A 15,192-nucleotide genomic window follows, 5' to 3' on the forward strand; every position below is an offset into this window, starting at 1 on the left:
GAGGGGATGCTTATTAGTGCAACAGCGGGTTTGTTTTGGAGAGTGAGGTAGAGAGCAGCATATAGGCGGTCAGAGTGAACGAGGGAGAGAGGGGGTGTTTGAGCGAGTGTTTATCATCATGTTTCAGTAATAAATTCAGACGCTGAATGACTCTATCCATTTTCATATGCTTTATATAAAGAAGGGCTCCTGCATTGCGGTGTTTGAGAGTATCTTACTGTCGTTTAACCTGCTGTGTGTGTTAACATCTTATGTGCGTGCGTGTAGTGAGCATCACTCATATTATAAATTAGTTTTCAGCACTGAGAAATTTAATCCCAGAGACTGTTCTCTGCAAAAACTGAGAAAAACGTCCACACGGCAGAGAGTTTACAGCCGTCAGTGCATATGCACAAGCATAAATTAGGCGCCAAGTATCGGTTGTAATAACGGCTAAAATTCCAATGTTGGACTGATAACAATAACTAAAAAAATCCACATATCGACAAATAATATAACGGCCGCCAATAGATCATGCATCACTAGTTTAAAACGTGTTGCCTGTAACACATTCCAAAAATGTTAATAAAAAGACATCAACCACTGTGTTATCATGTTTCCTCTTATTTACTCTTGATATCTTGGGAAATGGGATACGAATAGTTTGTTTTGCAAATAAAATGTTTGCCCATTTTAACTTAGGCAAAATGTTAGCTTCTCAAAAATCTGTGCTCACTCTTATTCTCCGCTTCAATTTATTCACAGCACACAGACCTGGACTCCAGGCAGGCTTTTTAAGCACAAGCACACTGTGCCTACAAAGTCATGCTGCTGTAGCATGTATACAATTAGGCCTGCATCATCTTTCTAAAATAACCATTGGCTTCCCAGAAAAAGACGTCATCTTAATAACAGCAAATATCTCTCTAAAATCCCAGTATAAACCTCTATATCAATGATAAATTCACACATAAACAAGTTACCTATAACATGGACACTGATTTAGCCATAACGAGGTTTGCCAAAGTTTCCTGAATCTTTCACAATGTTAAGAATAGTACATAGGAAAATACCTAAATTTCTTGCAATTTCATATTAAGAAATGTTGAACTTTATAAAGTTTGGAACAAAGTGGTGAGCCATGCCCCATTTTTTGCTAGCAAAGACCTACATAATAGAACGTTTTAAATGGATTAAATTGTAATTTGTCCTGTTGGTTAAGGAAAATATGGGTAATATTTTCTTTGGGTATTTGTCAGTTAAATCAATTTTCAAGATAATTAGCCAATCAGAGCTAATTTCCTGAAACTGGGTTGTATTGAAGTTTAAGGATTCTGTGTAACTTTCTTAAGTAATTATAAAGGGAGATGTACAACAATGTCATCTTGCGGAGCATTTAAACTTTAGCCATCTTGTCTGCTGTGGTTAAATGTGACAGAGATTGCAGGAGAACAGATGCATACAGAGTAGAGTTTACACTAAGCACTCTCAGTCAGCACACAGAGGCAAAAGCAAGGTGACATGAGGTATCTTTGATGTCCAGCTATGTTGACTGGCTGGGACAGAGCCCAGTTTGTATGATACCATAAATAAATAAATAAATAAATATGAAATTATCAAAACTCTACCATGACATCCAAACATCCAAGAACTTCCTGTCCTTCAAAATGATGGATAGAATTTTATCTAAACAAGGGCAGCTAAGTAATTAAATCTGTGGGACAATGACACTGCAGCAATGTCACATATGCACACACAAAAACACACAGATGCAAAACAGTCATGATAATTCTTGTAAAAATGTGTAGATTTGATTAAATATAGTGCAATTTAATTATAGCATGAATGACTGTAATGGATTTTTGGTTGTTATCAGTATTAGTGCATATGTCCGTCAGTTTAAAGTACAGGCTGGGGCATTTATACGGATACACCTTAATAAAATGGGAATGGTTGGTGATATTAACTTCCTGTTTGTGGAACATTAGTATATGGGAGGGGAGAAACTTTTCAAGATGGGTGGTGACCATTTTGAAGTCAGCCATTTTGGATCCAACTTTTGTTTTGCAATAGAAAGAGTGTCATGTGACACATCAAACTTAACAAGGAATTGTTAAGAAAAACAATGGTGTGCTGGTTTTAACGTAACTTTATTCTTTCATGAGTTATTTACAAGTTTCTGACCACTTATAAAATGTGTTCAAAGTGCTGCCCATTGTGTTGGATTGTCAATGCAACCCTCTTCTCCCACTCTTCACACACTGATAGCAACACCGCAGGAGAAATGCTAGCACAGGCTTCTAGTATCCATAGTTTCAGGTGCTGCATATCTTGATGGTATGATGTGGTATATGGGGTACAAAGACAGTGGGGCCATTCTTCATCAATGGAAACCTTAAGGCCACTGGATATGCAAAATTGCTACATGATGATGTGTTTTCCTCTTTATGCACTGAAGCTGGCACGTTCCCTGAGTTTTTCCAGCAAGATGGTGCACCACCACATTAAGGGTGTCAGGTCCAAGCTTTCCTAGATGAACAGGATTGGTCGTCGTGGGCCAGTTAAACGGCCCCTAAGGTCTCCCAATCTGACCCCCTTAGACTTTTATCTTTGGGGTAATCTGAAGGCAATTGTCTATGCTGCGAAGATCTAGATTTGCAGCACCTGAAACTACAGATACTGGAAGCCTGTGCTAGCATTTCTGCTGCAGTTTTGCTATTAGTGTGTGAAGAGTGGGAGAAGAGGGTTGCATTGACAATTCAACACAATGTGCAGCAGTTTGAACACATTTTATAAGTGGTCAGAAACTTGTAAATAACTCATGAAAGAATAAAGTTACGTTAAAACCAAGCACACCATTGTTTTTCTTGTGAAATAAGTTTGATGTATCACATGACCCTCCTCCCACTGAAAAAACAGAAGTTGGATCCAAAATGGCCAACTTTAAAATGGCCACACACCATTCCCATTTTATAAAGGTGTATCCATATAAATGGCCCACCCTGTATATGAATATCTGTATTAATGAAAGCTATGTCAGTGAAAATGCCAACAGTCCTGAAAACAGAACAGTCACTTTGACTTTTATTGTTTCATTTTTCATTTTGCTGTGGAAAATGAAAAGCTAAATAAATATTTAATTTCCATTTTTATTTTGAGCATTATTATCCAGAGCACGAAGAAAAAACAAAGCCAAAGTGTTTGAATTTTCTTTTCCTTGTTAGCTTTTTCATTTTAGATTTGACCATGAAACACCAGCAGTTTTGAAAATTAAATGACAAAAAGCTTTCATTTTAATATTGTCAGTGCTGACCCATGCTTGAGTGAAAAATGAAATTGCAAATAAAGTTACTGCATTTCATTTTTCATTTTGTCCTGATATTTGCTCACACTTTTGGAAAAAGAAATGGCAAAACTGTATTTGCATTTTCATTTTATTGTTTTCATTTCAATTTTGCCAGGATTTACCTCCCATACTCCTTAATCTTCTGAGGAAGTACAGGAGCAGATGGTAAGAACAGTAAATCTGTACTCAAAGGTTTTTCCATTTCCATGATGCCCCACAAGTGTGGGGGCATGTATGTTTTGCATGAACAAGTCCTCTGATCTGTACAGCAGTTGTTCATTGTCAGCTATATGGAGGCTGGGATAGTACACAGTGATTTACAAGTATCATGGCTGAGTGTCTATAAGAGCCTGATGGTAACCATTCATCCATTTCCCTTCAAGCCGAGGGCCAATCAAGACTGGGATTGGCTGTCAGGGGTGTCAGGCTGAAGGATGAGAGGAGATAGGGATCAGTGTCTCAGTCTGGCCTTTGACTGATGGACTAGGCAAACATGAGAAGCCAGGTAACTTTGAACTGAGTGCAAGGAGCTGCGTGTACGTTAGGGAAACATCTCCTCAAAGCCTTTGATACTTTGATATGTGACCAGTCTTAGGTTCCTCACCACACCCGGATTAACAGCTAATACCAGCAGACTGCTCATTAGACAGAGATCTTTGATTGTGGTTTGCTATCACTGGTCTCATGCCTTTGAGGAATAAAAAAGTAGGTTTGCCTTATTTCACTGGAAGCAGCTTTTCTTCGTTCTCCCTCAGACTGACCTGAAGCAAATCCTCTGAAGAGAGCAGATGGCTGCCTTTCTGACGTGTGTGTGAAACTGCCCGGGGACCATAGTCCAAGGTATCAGCCACACACACGCACACACACTCATCTCATCCAGACCCTCCCTCCTCCGCTCGAGTGCCTGAGTGATGGATGTGTGATTTGAAAAGACAAGAAACCTCCCTGGGCTCCTCCCTGTGGAGGGAGGGAGTGACAACAGAGAGAGAGAGAGAGAGAGAGAGAGAAAGAGAAGGAGAGAGAGGAAGAGGCAGAGAGGGAGAATATATCTCAATGTGAACTGAATTAGGTCCAGTCCAAATCGTTGACATATCCTGAGAGGGGAGTTAATTTAGGGGAGCAGAGATGGGCTCAAAGCCCACGAGATAACATGTCAAGTTCACACAGAGAATTCCTCTACACTTTACTTGAGGGTCACACACTGCATTCGCCAATGCAGACTTCTCAGATAAACAAAGCACTTCTGGGAACACTCCAATTCACCAAAGGCATTTTTTCACTCCTGTTTTGAGTGTAATATGACAGGTGCATTCAACATGTGCTACAGTTATCCCCACGAAAAGCTCTCTACTCTCAGGCACTTCCAGACCTAGATTTGCCCAAATCGGTTTGATGCTCAGTGAACCTGATCGATACTGATACTTAATGGTCTGAAAATGTAATATTACACTCAACTACACTAGGATGAAAAAATTAAGAACTATTTTCATGTAAATCAGACAATAGTTGTTTGCAGAAACAGAATGTCACCAAATCTGATGACAATTTCAAAAGTTTAGGGTAAAGTTTCAGCTAAGCCCAAATCAAACGAAGCATAAAAATGTAAAAACTGGTGCCTTTTTAAGGAAGAAATACACACAAATGATAAAGTCAAAAAGGTCAAGTAATAATTCACAGAGATCTGTGTGCTATTGTGTATAAATGTGTTTGAGGGAGAGTTGGCCAGTAAGTCTGATGTGTCTAGTTGGGTTTTTCAATCGTAGATCTGAAGAAAGGCTAAAACTCTCTCTTTTATTCTATTTGCTGAAATTAATGTAGATTTCCTAGCTACTGTTAGTTTTCTGAACAACATATACTGTATTTACTGTATTCTACCATACACTCTAGTTTTTGAAGTGTTTCGCTTTGCTCTAGACACCGTTTATTTTGTTTGTAATGTAGTGATTTCGTACCAGTATATTTACATATACCCTAAGATGGCATCTGTTTGGGTGTAAAGCAAACTCTTCAGCCCACATATCTACATTTTCCAAAGTAACTGCTTGTGCTATATTGGTGTTCAGTTAAAGGCAAAAGAAATTGCACATAGCCTGCCTGACATTTTGAGTGATGTTGAAAATGCTGAACTCTCCTCCCTTTTCAGTCCATTTTCATAAAAGCACACACTGCCATCTCACGCCAAACCTCCAACCTCCTCCTATGGCTCTACCATCAATCTTCACTGACATCTTATTAACTCCCAACAGACACCTATACCCACAGATAGGTTTTTGGTGGCTATAACTAGTTCACATTTTTTATTTATTTTTCCATCGATCCGTCACAATGTGTAGGAGGAAACGTTTAGGCCAGGCCCAAATATAGCCACAGACATGGCAGAGGGAAAATAAATACATCCTCTAACATGTTATTTTATTCCTCTCTCCATCCAAGGGCAAGTTCACACTGCAAGTCTAAGTGTTCAATTCCAATTTACTGCTCAAAACAGTGTTTTTTTTGTTTTGTTTTGTTTTTTTTGTTGTGGCCTGAATCCTGCATTATGTTGAACAAATCATACTCATGGCCTGACCTGCATGCACAAGAAACTGAAGTACCCAACTCATGTTAGTTAACATGCACTGTAACATGATCAAGTAGAATTACATCCTTTTTTCATTCATTCATTCATTATCTGTAAGTGCTTATCCAGTTCAGGGTCGCGGTGGGTCCAGAGCCTACCTGGAATCATTGGGCCCAAGGCAGGAATACACCCTGGAGGGGGCGCAAGTCCTTCACAGGTACGGACACTTTTGAGTCAACAATCTACCTGCCAACGTGTGTTTTTGGCCCATGGGAGGAAACCGGAGCACCCGGAGGAAACCCACACGGACACAAGGAAAACACATCAACTCCTCACAGAGAGTCACCCGAAGCGGGAACCCAGGAACACCTCTCTGGGTGATCGTCTGTTAGGAGGTGTATTTTTTGTGTGGGTTTCCTCCGGGTGCTTCGGTTTCCTCCCACTGTCCAAAAGGTGGACTGGCTACTCAAAATTGTCCAGAGTGTGCAAGTGTGTGTCACACACCTCCCACCTTGCGCCCTGTGATTCCGGGTGGGCTCCAGACACACCGCAACCCTGAACTGGATAAGCGGTTACAGATAATGAATGATCAGCTCGGATATCTAGATATATAGATAGACAGAAAGATAATTATAGACATGCATTGACACAATTAAAAAAAAAAGCAATTCAAAAATATTGTAATACAGAAAAAAAGCTTCAGTTCTGCCTTTATGCTACTCCACTCTATCAGTGGTGGAAGAATCTGAGGCAAATTTTGTTGTTTGTTCTTTTAAAAAGTGTTTAAATAATATGACAATAAAAGAGTGTCGCCTAGTCTTATTCTAGCATAAAATAATGTATCAGTAGGGATGGGGGGGTATCCAAATTTTTCATACTGACATATGGTTTCAAAATTTTATGCCAGTTTACAGCATTACCATGGGGAGGGTGTATTTGTGAGTGTGTGTTTGGGGGGGGTAGATTTATATGCTACATAATTGTTTTATACAAAATCAGAATCTTGGTAAGTTACAGTTTACAAAATAAGCAAATGTTTACAGTTTTTAAAATGCTTGTTACATTTGTAGTAATATATTTTTTTAAATAAATATACCCATGTAATACTACTGATATATATTAATTATATTTAATTTGTTAATTTGTTTCAGTAGTGTGTTTTTTAAAAAATTAAAATTATTTTTCAGTGTTTTTTTCTTATTGGCATAAGTACCAAAATACCCTGAAATATTGCCCACCCCTATTTCAAAACATACATAATTAGAGTATAAAGCCTTATACCTGTGAGCTGTGAGTCGGGTGAAGGGTCTTCTGAGTATTTTGTCTGTTTTCATCTGTCTATGGTGGGCTACTGGGCTTGATTTTCTCCACCAGTTTTCAGACTCCAGCCAGTGAGTTCCTACATTCTCCCTCTCTGTGGCTCACTTACATGCACAAAAATGTTTGGCCATGTCCTTAAAAACACACAACAGAAATTTGATACAGCACACACGCCACATAAATACCACCCTAATTTTGAGATACCATCCACATTTTTAAATATTACTGTATAATTATTATTATCGTTATACCGCCCAACCCTATGTAACAGCAATTATTAGTTTGAAGTGTCAATAAAAATATTACAAAAACATCTGATATAATCGCGCATCACCAATTAATGACATTTAAGGTGTTTACAACACAATTAATAATCCAGTAATAAATAGATATTGCAACCATTTATAAACTTTATTAAGTGTTGTCTTATTTTAAAAAGGTACTGATAGATGGATGGAGTTGTAAATATACAGTGGAGACCAGGGTTTTCTTTTCTTTCTTTAACATTAAGTCTTTAGGTAACTTTCTTCAAAGATCTTCTCTTAAGTGTGCCATGAAATAATGTCTGAGGCATAATTTTGCACATTCATAACCATTTCATGTAATCATTATGAAAGTGGTACAAATTGTAAATCAAAATATCAGGTTAAGTGCCTTTTTTGTATTTTTCAGTCATACAACCCATCAACTCACTCAGAGATCACAAGACCCTCAGAGACAATTGTTAAATCAAAGTGTTACAAGATGGTTGTAGTAGTCCTAAAATAAGTACTCTTTAAATATAAATGTTAAAAGTATTAAAGACAACACAGCTATTTCAGAAAGGGATTCAAAGTAAAGAGCTCTAAATGTCAGTATCCAGTGACATCTGGTTTGTGGGGAGTCAAAATGGCAGGAACAGGTATCAGGTTGGTTGTGATGTTATCAGTTCAGCAGGCACTTCTTCCTCAGATTGATCACCCTTAATGAGCTCATCATGCCCCTACAGAGAGACGTCCCAATTACATCTGCAAGCCACATGGGGTGCGAGAATACTTGCTGAATTATGTGCTGTCTATCATACACACTTAAGCACACTGTCACAGGTAACACACTCAGTGACACTAGAGTCATTTCCCATTTATGGTACACATCCAAATTGGTATGACTCTAACACTAGTTTACTGAAATCTGTGAAAGTTCACACATGAAAAAAAGTGCCATGTTTCTTATGTTTAAAGCCTGGACAGCAAATGATGACCAGCTTGGTTAGCTGATGTGGCATTTTCTGATGGAGAACCGACTGCACAAGTTTAAGGTATTAACACACAGAGAACCAGTGCACTCTGACCCTTACAAACCAGACCTCTGCTCATCATCAGAGTGTGCTGCATTTTGTCCATTAACATGGTCAAGAACCAATGACTTGACTGGATTAAGAATCTTGGCCAAGGACTATACTTAGTATAACATAGTTTTTATGTCTGATATGGAACACATAACTGCCATGTAGCACTTGTAGCACATGTAGTCCATTCCTGCTCTGTATGATGAGGACTTAAAATTCGTAGCTTTAAGGCCTGTATTTATTCCCAGCTTATTCCTATTAAGAGTGTGTGCCTTCTTAGAACAAAAAAACAACACTGCATTTGGAGTATAACCACAGTAGTCAAATGACTGGCTCTCTGCGCTTCTAGGTATCAGTAGGTCTAAGAAGCACAGTGATTGCAGTGTTAATCACTCACACACCCACACAGAGACAGCTCTTTACAGGAGAGTGGCATTTTTCTGGTTTGAGCAACCCTGGAATAAAACATTTTTTAAATGTATTTCACATTTTCAAATGCAGTGTACTTGAAATTTATGTCCTTTCCCCAATGCAGAACTTTTGAAATTCGTGTTGTTTGTGTAACCAAAGTATTAAATATTTATTTTCATGACTTATAAGTCAAACTTTGATGAGATATTAATAACAAAATTTAGGTTAGTAAAATATGTACAGCTGCCATTCTCAAAATGCCCTTGTGAAACTTGTATTTCTTACATTAAACAGAAATTCAAATCTTGACCACGCAAATTGCTACCTGACATTTATGTAAGAAAATGCAGTTTGATAGCATTACAGTGTGTTTTTATCATGTGTTTATGTTTTATGCATTACCAACCTGAAAACAGGAGACAAATTATGAAGCGTTACACTATCCCTCTCCACTATCCACTATCCCTTAACTATCCCTCTCTCAGCTATGAAAACAGTCAAAAAAGATATAGAGAATACTGCTGTCTTGTGCTGCCCACATCAGGTGCTGAATAGGAACAGTAAGTCACTAGGATGAAAATTCTTAAAATTATCTACCATCACAAAGTTATGTTCTTTTCAAAAAATCAAGGAAAATACTAAACCCATCAGAAAATACTAAACCCATGTGATCACACTTTAAGGGGCATTGAGCTTAAATGTTTTTTATTGTCATTTCAACCATATAAAGTGGTGTACAGTGTACAGTGAAACGAAACAAAGTTCCTCCAGGACCAAGGTGCTACACAGAACAACAGACTACACAATACAACATAAGGTGCAAATGTGCAAAACGGTTTACAAAAAGTACGTGAGACATAAATAATAAAAAAAAAGGGTGAGGGACAGTGCAGTTAGCAGTAAGGTGCAAATATGTCCATTTGGAGGAGAAGTAAGGTGCAATTTTGTCTGTATTTGTATGAATATAAACATTGTTTTTTAGCAGCAGTTTTTCCATTTTTGGTATAAGTGTAAACATTGTACTTTTTTATGTTCAGCAGCAACATACTGATGTTCTCTAGTTGGATAGATGTTAGCAGCAGATGTGTAGACAGTTGAAAGAGGCGAGAGGGCATCACCAAACCCTAGGTAGAACCAAACTATTCATGTCTATATAACTTAAATTCATTTATTTATTTATTTATTTATTTTAACTATTTCATCTTGTTTAGGGCTGTGGTGAGTCCACAGCATATCAGGAATCACCGGGCACAGGACAAGAACACACCCTGGAAAGAGTGTCAGTCCATCAACAGGGCATCTCACACTCATACAGCCAGTCAAATCACACCTATGAACATTTTTGAATAGCAAGTCCACCTACTAACGTATTTTTTTCAGATTGTGGGAGGAAATTGTAGCAACTAGAGGAACCCACTCAGACACAATGAGAACATGTGAAACTCCTCACAGACTGCACAGCATAAAGGACATCAAATGACTTCACTCTTTTATCCCTCAAATGAAGCCTTGGATGCATTTTAGAAACTCTCAGAATGCAATGACTACTGACAGCTTAATGAATAGTGTATATGACTCCAGTGTGAGAAATAAGAAAACAGTAGGGTCACAAATTGGTACAAATGACCTCATTAAAAGTCAAAATGTTCATCTTTTCATATAACCCTCATCTCCTGAACCTTCCACACAAATATACAATCTGTTAATGAGGGAAGAAATAATTGCTGCTATTACAAATCTAATAAAAGAAAAATGAAAGTGACCTTTTGTGTGTCAAACTGGCCAAGAAATATATTTATGGACTTGGCGCTACCCGAATGAAAAATTATGAAGTCAAAAAATATCAAGTCAAAGAACAATAATGGGAAAGTGTTAAAATCCACAGAAAATAATTTGGAATCTCTCTGCCAAAGAGAATAGGTCAAGGATTGAGTCATTATAGTGTCAAAAACAAAAGCATTAACTCATATTAGTCTAATCTCATAAACCAAGCAAAAATAGTCAGCACACAGAGTATGAGCTCAGGATTAAACAGGTGCTTTGCTGCAGAGGTAATTGCTCCCAGGATAGACACAGAACCTTCCTTTGGCCTCATTAATCAACAGAACACATTACAATCAAACCAGCGTAATTAAGAATCTAAATTAATTATAGGATAAATGGATGCATAACTTCAAAATATTGGCTTTCCTTTTCTATCCCCATCCTCCACATTAAACCTAGAGCACAATCACTGAAGAAATGTACAACCTTCATCCAAGGTTCCTGGATAAAGATTAAGCACAATATTGCATTAAAATAAATGACAAAAGTGATTTACGATTTAGTACTTCACAGTCTAAGGTTAGTTGCAATCTAGTACTGGAAAACTGCTTATCCATCAAGGGTAGTAATAAGTTTGTCCCCTCCCTGGTTTCAGTAAGTTTCAACTCTTATTATTTAGAATCACTCCTAAGAACGCAGTTCCACTGCTCTACAACCCAATGCAGCTTGACTGTTGGTATTGAGCATTCTGACCATAGACTCAAGTGGGTCTGCTCGTGTCCTCTACATAAAACATTTCTATAGTGATTCTACAAGCTTTGTGTATGTGACTGAATGTTTGCACTGGAAATGACTGCACTTTAAAATATACTCACAGATTGGATTGATTTTTTAATTCTATTTAATAGAATTTTAATATACCATCCTGAAAATTAATCACATTCTCTGCTATATCAACTGTAGTTTAGATTCAGTGAGGGTTTTCAGAGCTGAGCCATTAACTTGACATTCCACTGGGAGAGGCCGAAGGGAACAGAGATGGTGGTGTCAGGACGTGCATGCGTTAAACCATGACTTTAAAAATGTCCTATTATCTGCCATCTACAGTTTATCTCCTTCTTTGATGTCCACTGGATATTGCTCAAGAGGAAAAGGTTGCACCTCCCACTGAGGAACTGGTAGGTGTCAGTACATGTCAGTGTAATTGTTGGCAGAGGGGACAAAGACATGCCAGTGCTGTCATTACGCCTCATCTTGAATGTGGAGAGAGACCACCAGCCGGAGACCAGAGTATCAAAGCCTTTGCTAGTGCTACATTCCCTGATTCTCAAATATCTTTTTTTTGTTTATTTGTGGGGGATACCAAAGTGCCAATCATGGAGTTGGAGAATACAAATGACATACACTACCATTTCACTTTATTTGTAGCTCAGGAAACTCAGATTGACAGGGAATTTTATTTAAAAAAAAATCTCAGCCCAGTGTAAGACTGAGATCCCTACTCAAATGCTGATACTTCTTTCCAACAGATCTCACTGTCATCTAAGAGAAACTTCTAAGATATTAAAAACCAACACAGATGAAACAATTTTAACATAAGTGTACAGTGTTTTTTTTTTTTGAAAAGTTAGAAAATATGAGTAAAATAAGCAATCAACACCATGGCTGCTTTCATTCTGCTTTGAAATTGTAGTGTTTCTTTAAAATAGGCAGTTTTTTACACCATAAACCTAAGGAACCAATCTTGTCAACGTACAGAATGAAAGTCAAGATATACAGTAAGTTTTAAGCCACTTTAAGGGCAATATGGAACTTGTCTTGAAAAAAAAAAGGGCAAAATTTAAGAATATCTGTTATTTGATTTTCTTTATTTAATATACTTCAAAATCGACCTCATGTCCATGATCAGCATGAAACAGAGAAAAAAATATATTGTTATTATACCAAGCATGGTTTTTGCCTCAAGTCAAGTCGCTGGTAAATCTTAGTAACCATATTTGCTTTCAATGTAATTTACATATGAAGTTAATATGAAGTTTCTTTAAGTCTGTTTATTCCATGCACTTGGGATATGTCTAAGTGTCAGAGGATATGCACAGATAAACGTGCACACCCTAGCAGTACCTGCTGTGACAATGGTATTGTGATAGTGGGTCATTAACAGCAGGTTTAAGTGATATTATATTCATACCAAAAAATGTCATCCTACAGTTACACACACAGTGTTTAAGGCATATTATGTAAAAGGGTATATTCTGGTTCCCAATGTTGTAGACCGAGGCACAAATTTCAGCTTTAATAAGAGTCCTAAGTTTGTGGTATTATCCTACATTATAGGAGCACATGCTGGTGGACCTACTCATTTCTTTCTGCACCCACAGAGAGTATCATTTGAGTCTCATTCAAGTAATTCATTGCATGAATATAAACTTAGCAATGAAATTCATGAAATCGTTCAGTAAAAAGGGGTTTCTACAAACATTTGGACTTAGTAGTGAATGTTTTCATACAACAATTTCAGCCAAGGTCTTAAGCCTTCATCCAAATTCATCCGTTTTAAACTGTGCAAATCCCCCACCTCAGTTACTCGAGTTTGTATACTTATTTCAACAGCAGTAATGACAATAAAAGTTGAGAGTATTTAGAACTGCAGCTTGGAAATGAGGAAATCACAATTCTGTATTTTTTCATTTAATAAGCTTTGCCTCTTAGTGATCTTTTGTCCTTTTGCCTCTGGGCCCCTTCATTTCCTCCTGCAATTTTATCTTTAATTACTTTCAGAAACTGGCATCTCAGGGGTCATAATCATAATTATCATTGATGTATCTCATTAAATAGGTCTCATTTCCATAGAGCTTGGTTCTGGATAGGGATTAGACCTGTACAGATAGTTGTAGGTGGTGAACTATGTGAAAAAGTTCAAAGAAATAAATGGGGTTTAGAGGTTTCTGTGCTTTGTTTCTGTGGGTATGTGTTGCATGCATAAACAGAGCTAATAAATTGTGGTTCTATAATAGCTTGACAAATGTGAATTTGAGTCATCACATGACAGAAACCAGTTATTCACATGCAATGTAATATTTAACCCAGCGTGAAGCCACTTCCATCAGGGCTTTTCCTCTTAATGTGTGTATTTTTATTACTGCTAATTAGCAATGCTGCTAGGTGTGTCCTCCAAAAGACAACTCAGATGTCCTAAAGACAAACTCTGCATTAAAATTAATATTGATATATTGGTCATGTATGAAGCAATGAGATGACCCCTCTCCCATACGCCCATCTGTCCTCTCCCTCCATGGTCAACCAAACACTTTCCCCAGTGAGCATTAGCTATAAGATCAATGACTTCTCCTTGTGCTGTCAGCATGAGGTGAAGACTAGTATTATTTACAGTATGGCTTTATATGTTCAATAGAACAAGATGTCACAAGCAACAATTAAGGGGCAAAATTCTCTTAAGGGACTGCCTGGCTTCTATAATCGTCTCAAATCAGCTTCAGAGCTATCAGGGTTGTAAAAAAAATCTGGGACGTATTTTTCTTTCTGGGACTGAATTTAGGTTTTATGTATTAAGTTTGCTTGGAAACCTAATCCTGGAGAAGAGATTCTTTGTTGAAAAACAGAAACATGCACTTCTTAAAAGAGATCAAATTTAGCTGTTGACTGTCATCAGTTGGAGTAGTTTTTGTAACAAAAGCTAAGAGGCTAACGCTGCTAACAAATGCTAGACGTTGACAGGGAGATAAATCATAAATACATCTCCAAAAACTCTCTCAATCTCCTCTGTCAAAACTAGGGTTGCAAAATTCCGCGAATTTTCAAATTTGGGAAATTTACCATGGGAATTAATAGGTAATTATGGAAATTAATGGGTATTAATGGGGGAAAAAATTGGAATATTCAAGGGTAAAGGTGAGAAACTTACATATAGTTGGTAAAAAATAGCCTGAAGCATAATCTTGGCTAAAATAATTAGATATGACAGCATATGTCCAGATGATTTATAGAAATGTGATACTCACCTACTGAAAGCACACATTTGGAAAGGGCTACCTAAAGTCAGGTAAGATTGGTCAAGGTTCATATTTTTAATGACAATAATAGCATTGAAACATTTAAGCAACTATTAAATCAAGGTGTAATCTCACAGCTGCTTGCGATCTGGTAAATCAGAAAAGCTCAGCAGGCTAGAGGTTAGCTTACCAAGGCTAGCTACCTATATTTTTGGCTTCAACGCATTTCTGTAACCAAGAATTAATACTTATTAATTATATTTATTTAACATTTTGAAGACCATTAGCTCATGTTTTTACACTGTCATTTTATTTAACAGAAGCATGCCATGTGCATCAACTATGACATCACAGGTGTCCGTTATTATTGTTGTGCCTTCATGTCTGCTGTTGACAGAAAAAAAGGTACACTGATGAAAGTGTATGATATAGTTCCTTTAAATTATCCAATATTTTCTATTAATTCCAATAA

The 15,192-nt window shown here is 37.4% G+C and overlaps 1 protein-coding gene across 1 annotated transcript in view; it reads right to left on the minus strand.

Annotated features, from left to right (window-relative positions):
- The window catches only part of stxbp4 (syntaxin binding protein 4), a 152,284-nt gene that overhangs the window by 135,767 nt on the left and 1,325 nt on the right, over positions 1-15,192 (minus strand). Inside the window, exon 2 of the mRNA XM_066663223.1 lies at positions 7,167-7,339. Coding sequence (XP_066519320.1) covers positions 7,167-7,219 — 53 coding nt within the window. The 5' untranslated portion in view covers positions 7,220-7,339. The remainder of the gene's footprint in view (positions 1-7,166; positions 7,340-15,192) is intronic.

Source organism: Hoplias malabaricus, chromosome 3 (genome assembly GCF_029633855.1).
Source record: "Hoplias malabaricus isolate fHopMal1 chromosome 3, fHopMal1.hap1, whole genome shotgun sequence".
Lineage (NCBI taxonomy): Eukaryota > Metazoa > Chordata > Actinopteri > Characiformes > Erythrinidae > Hoplias > Hoplias malabaricus.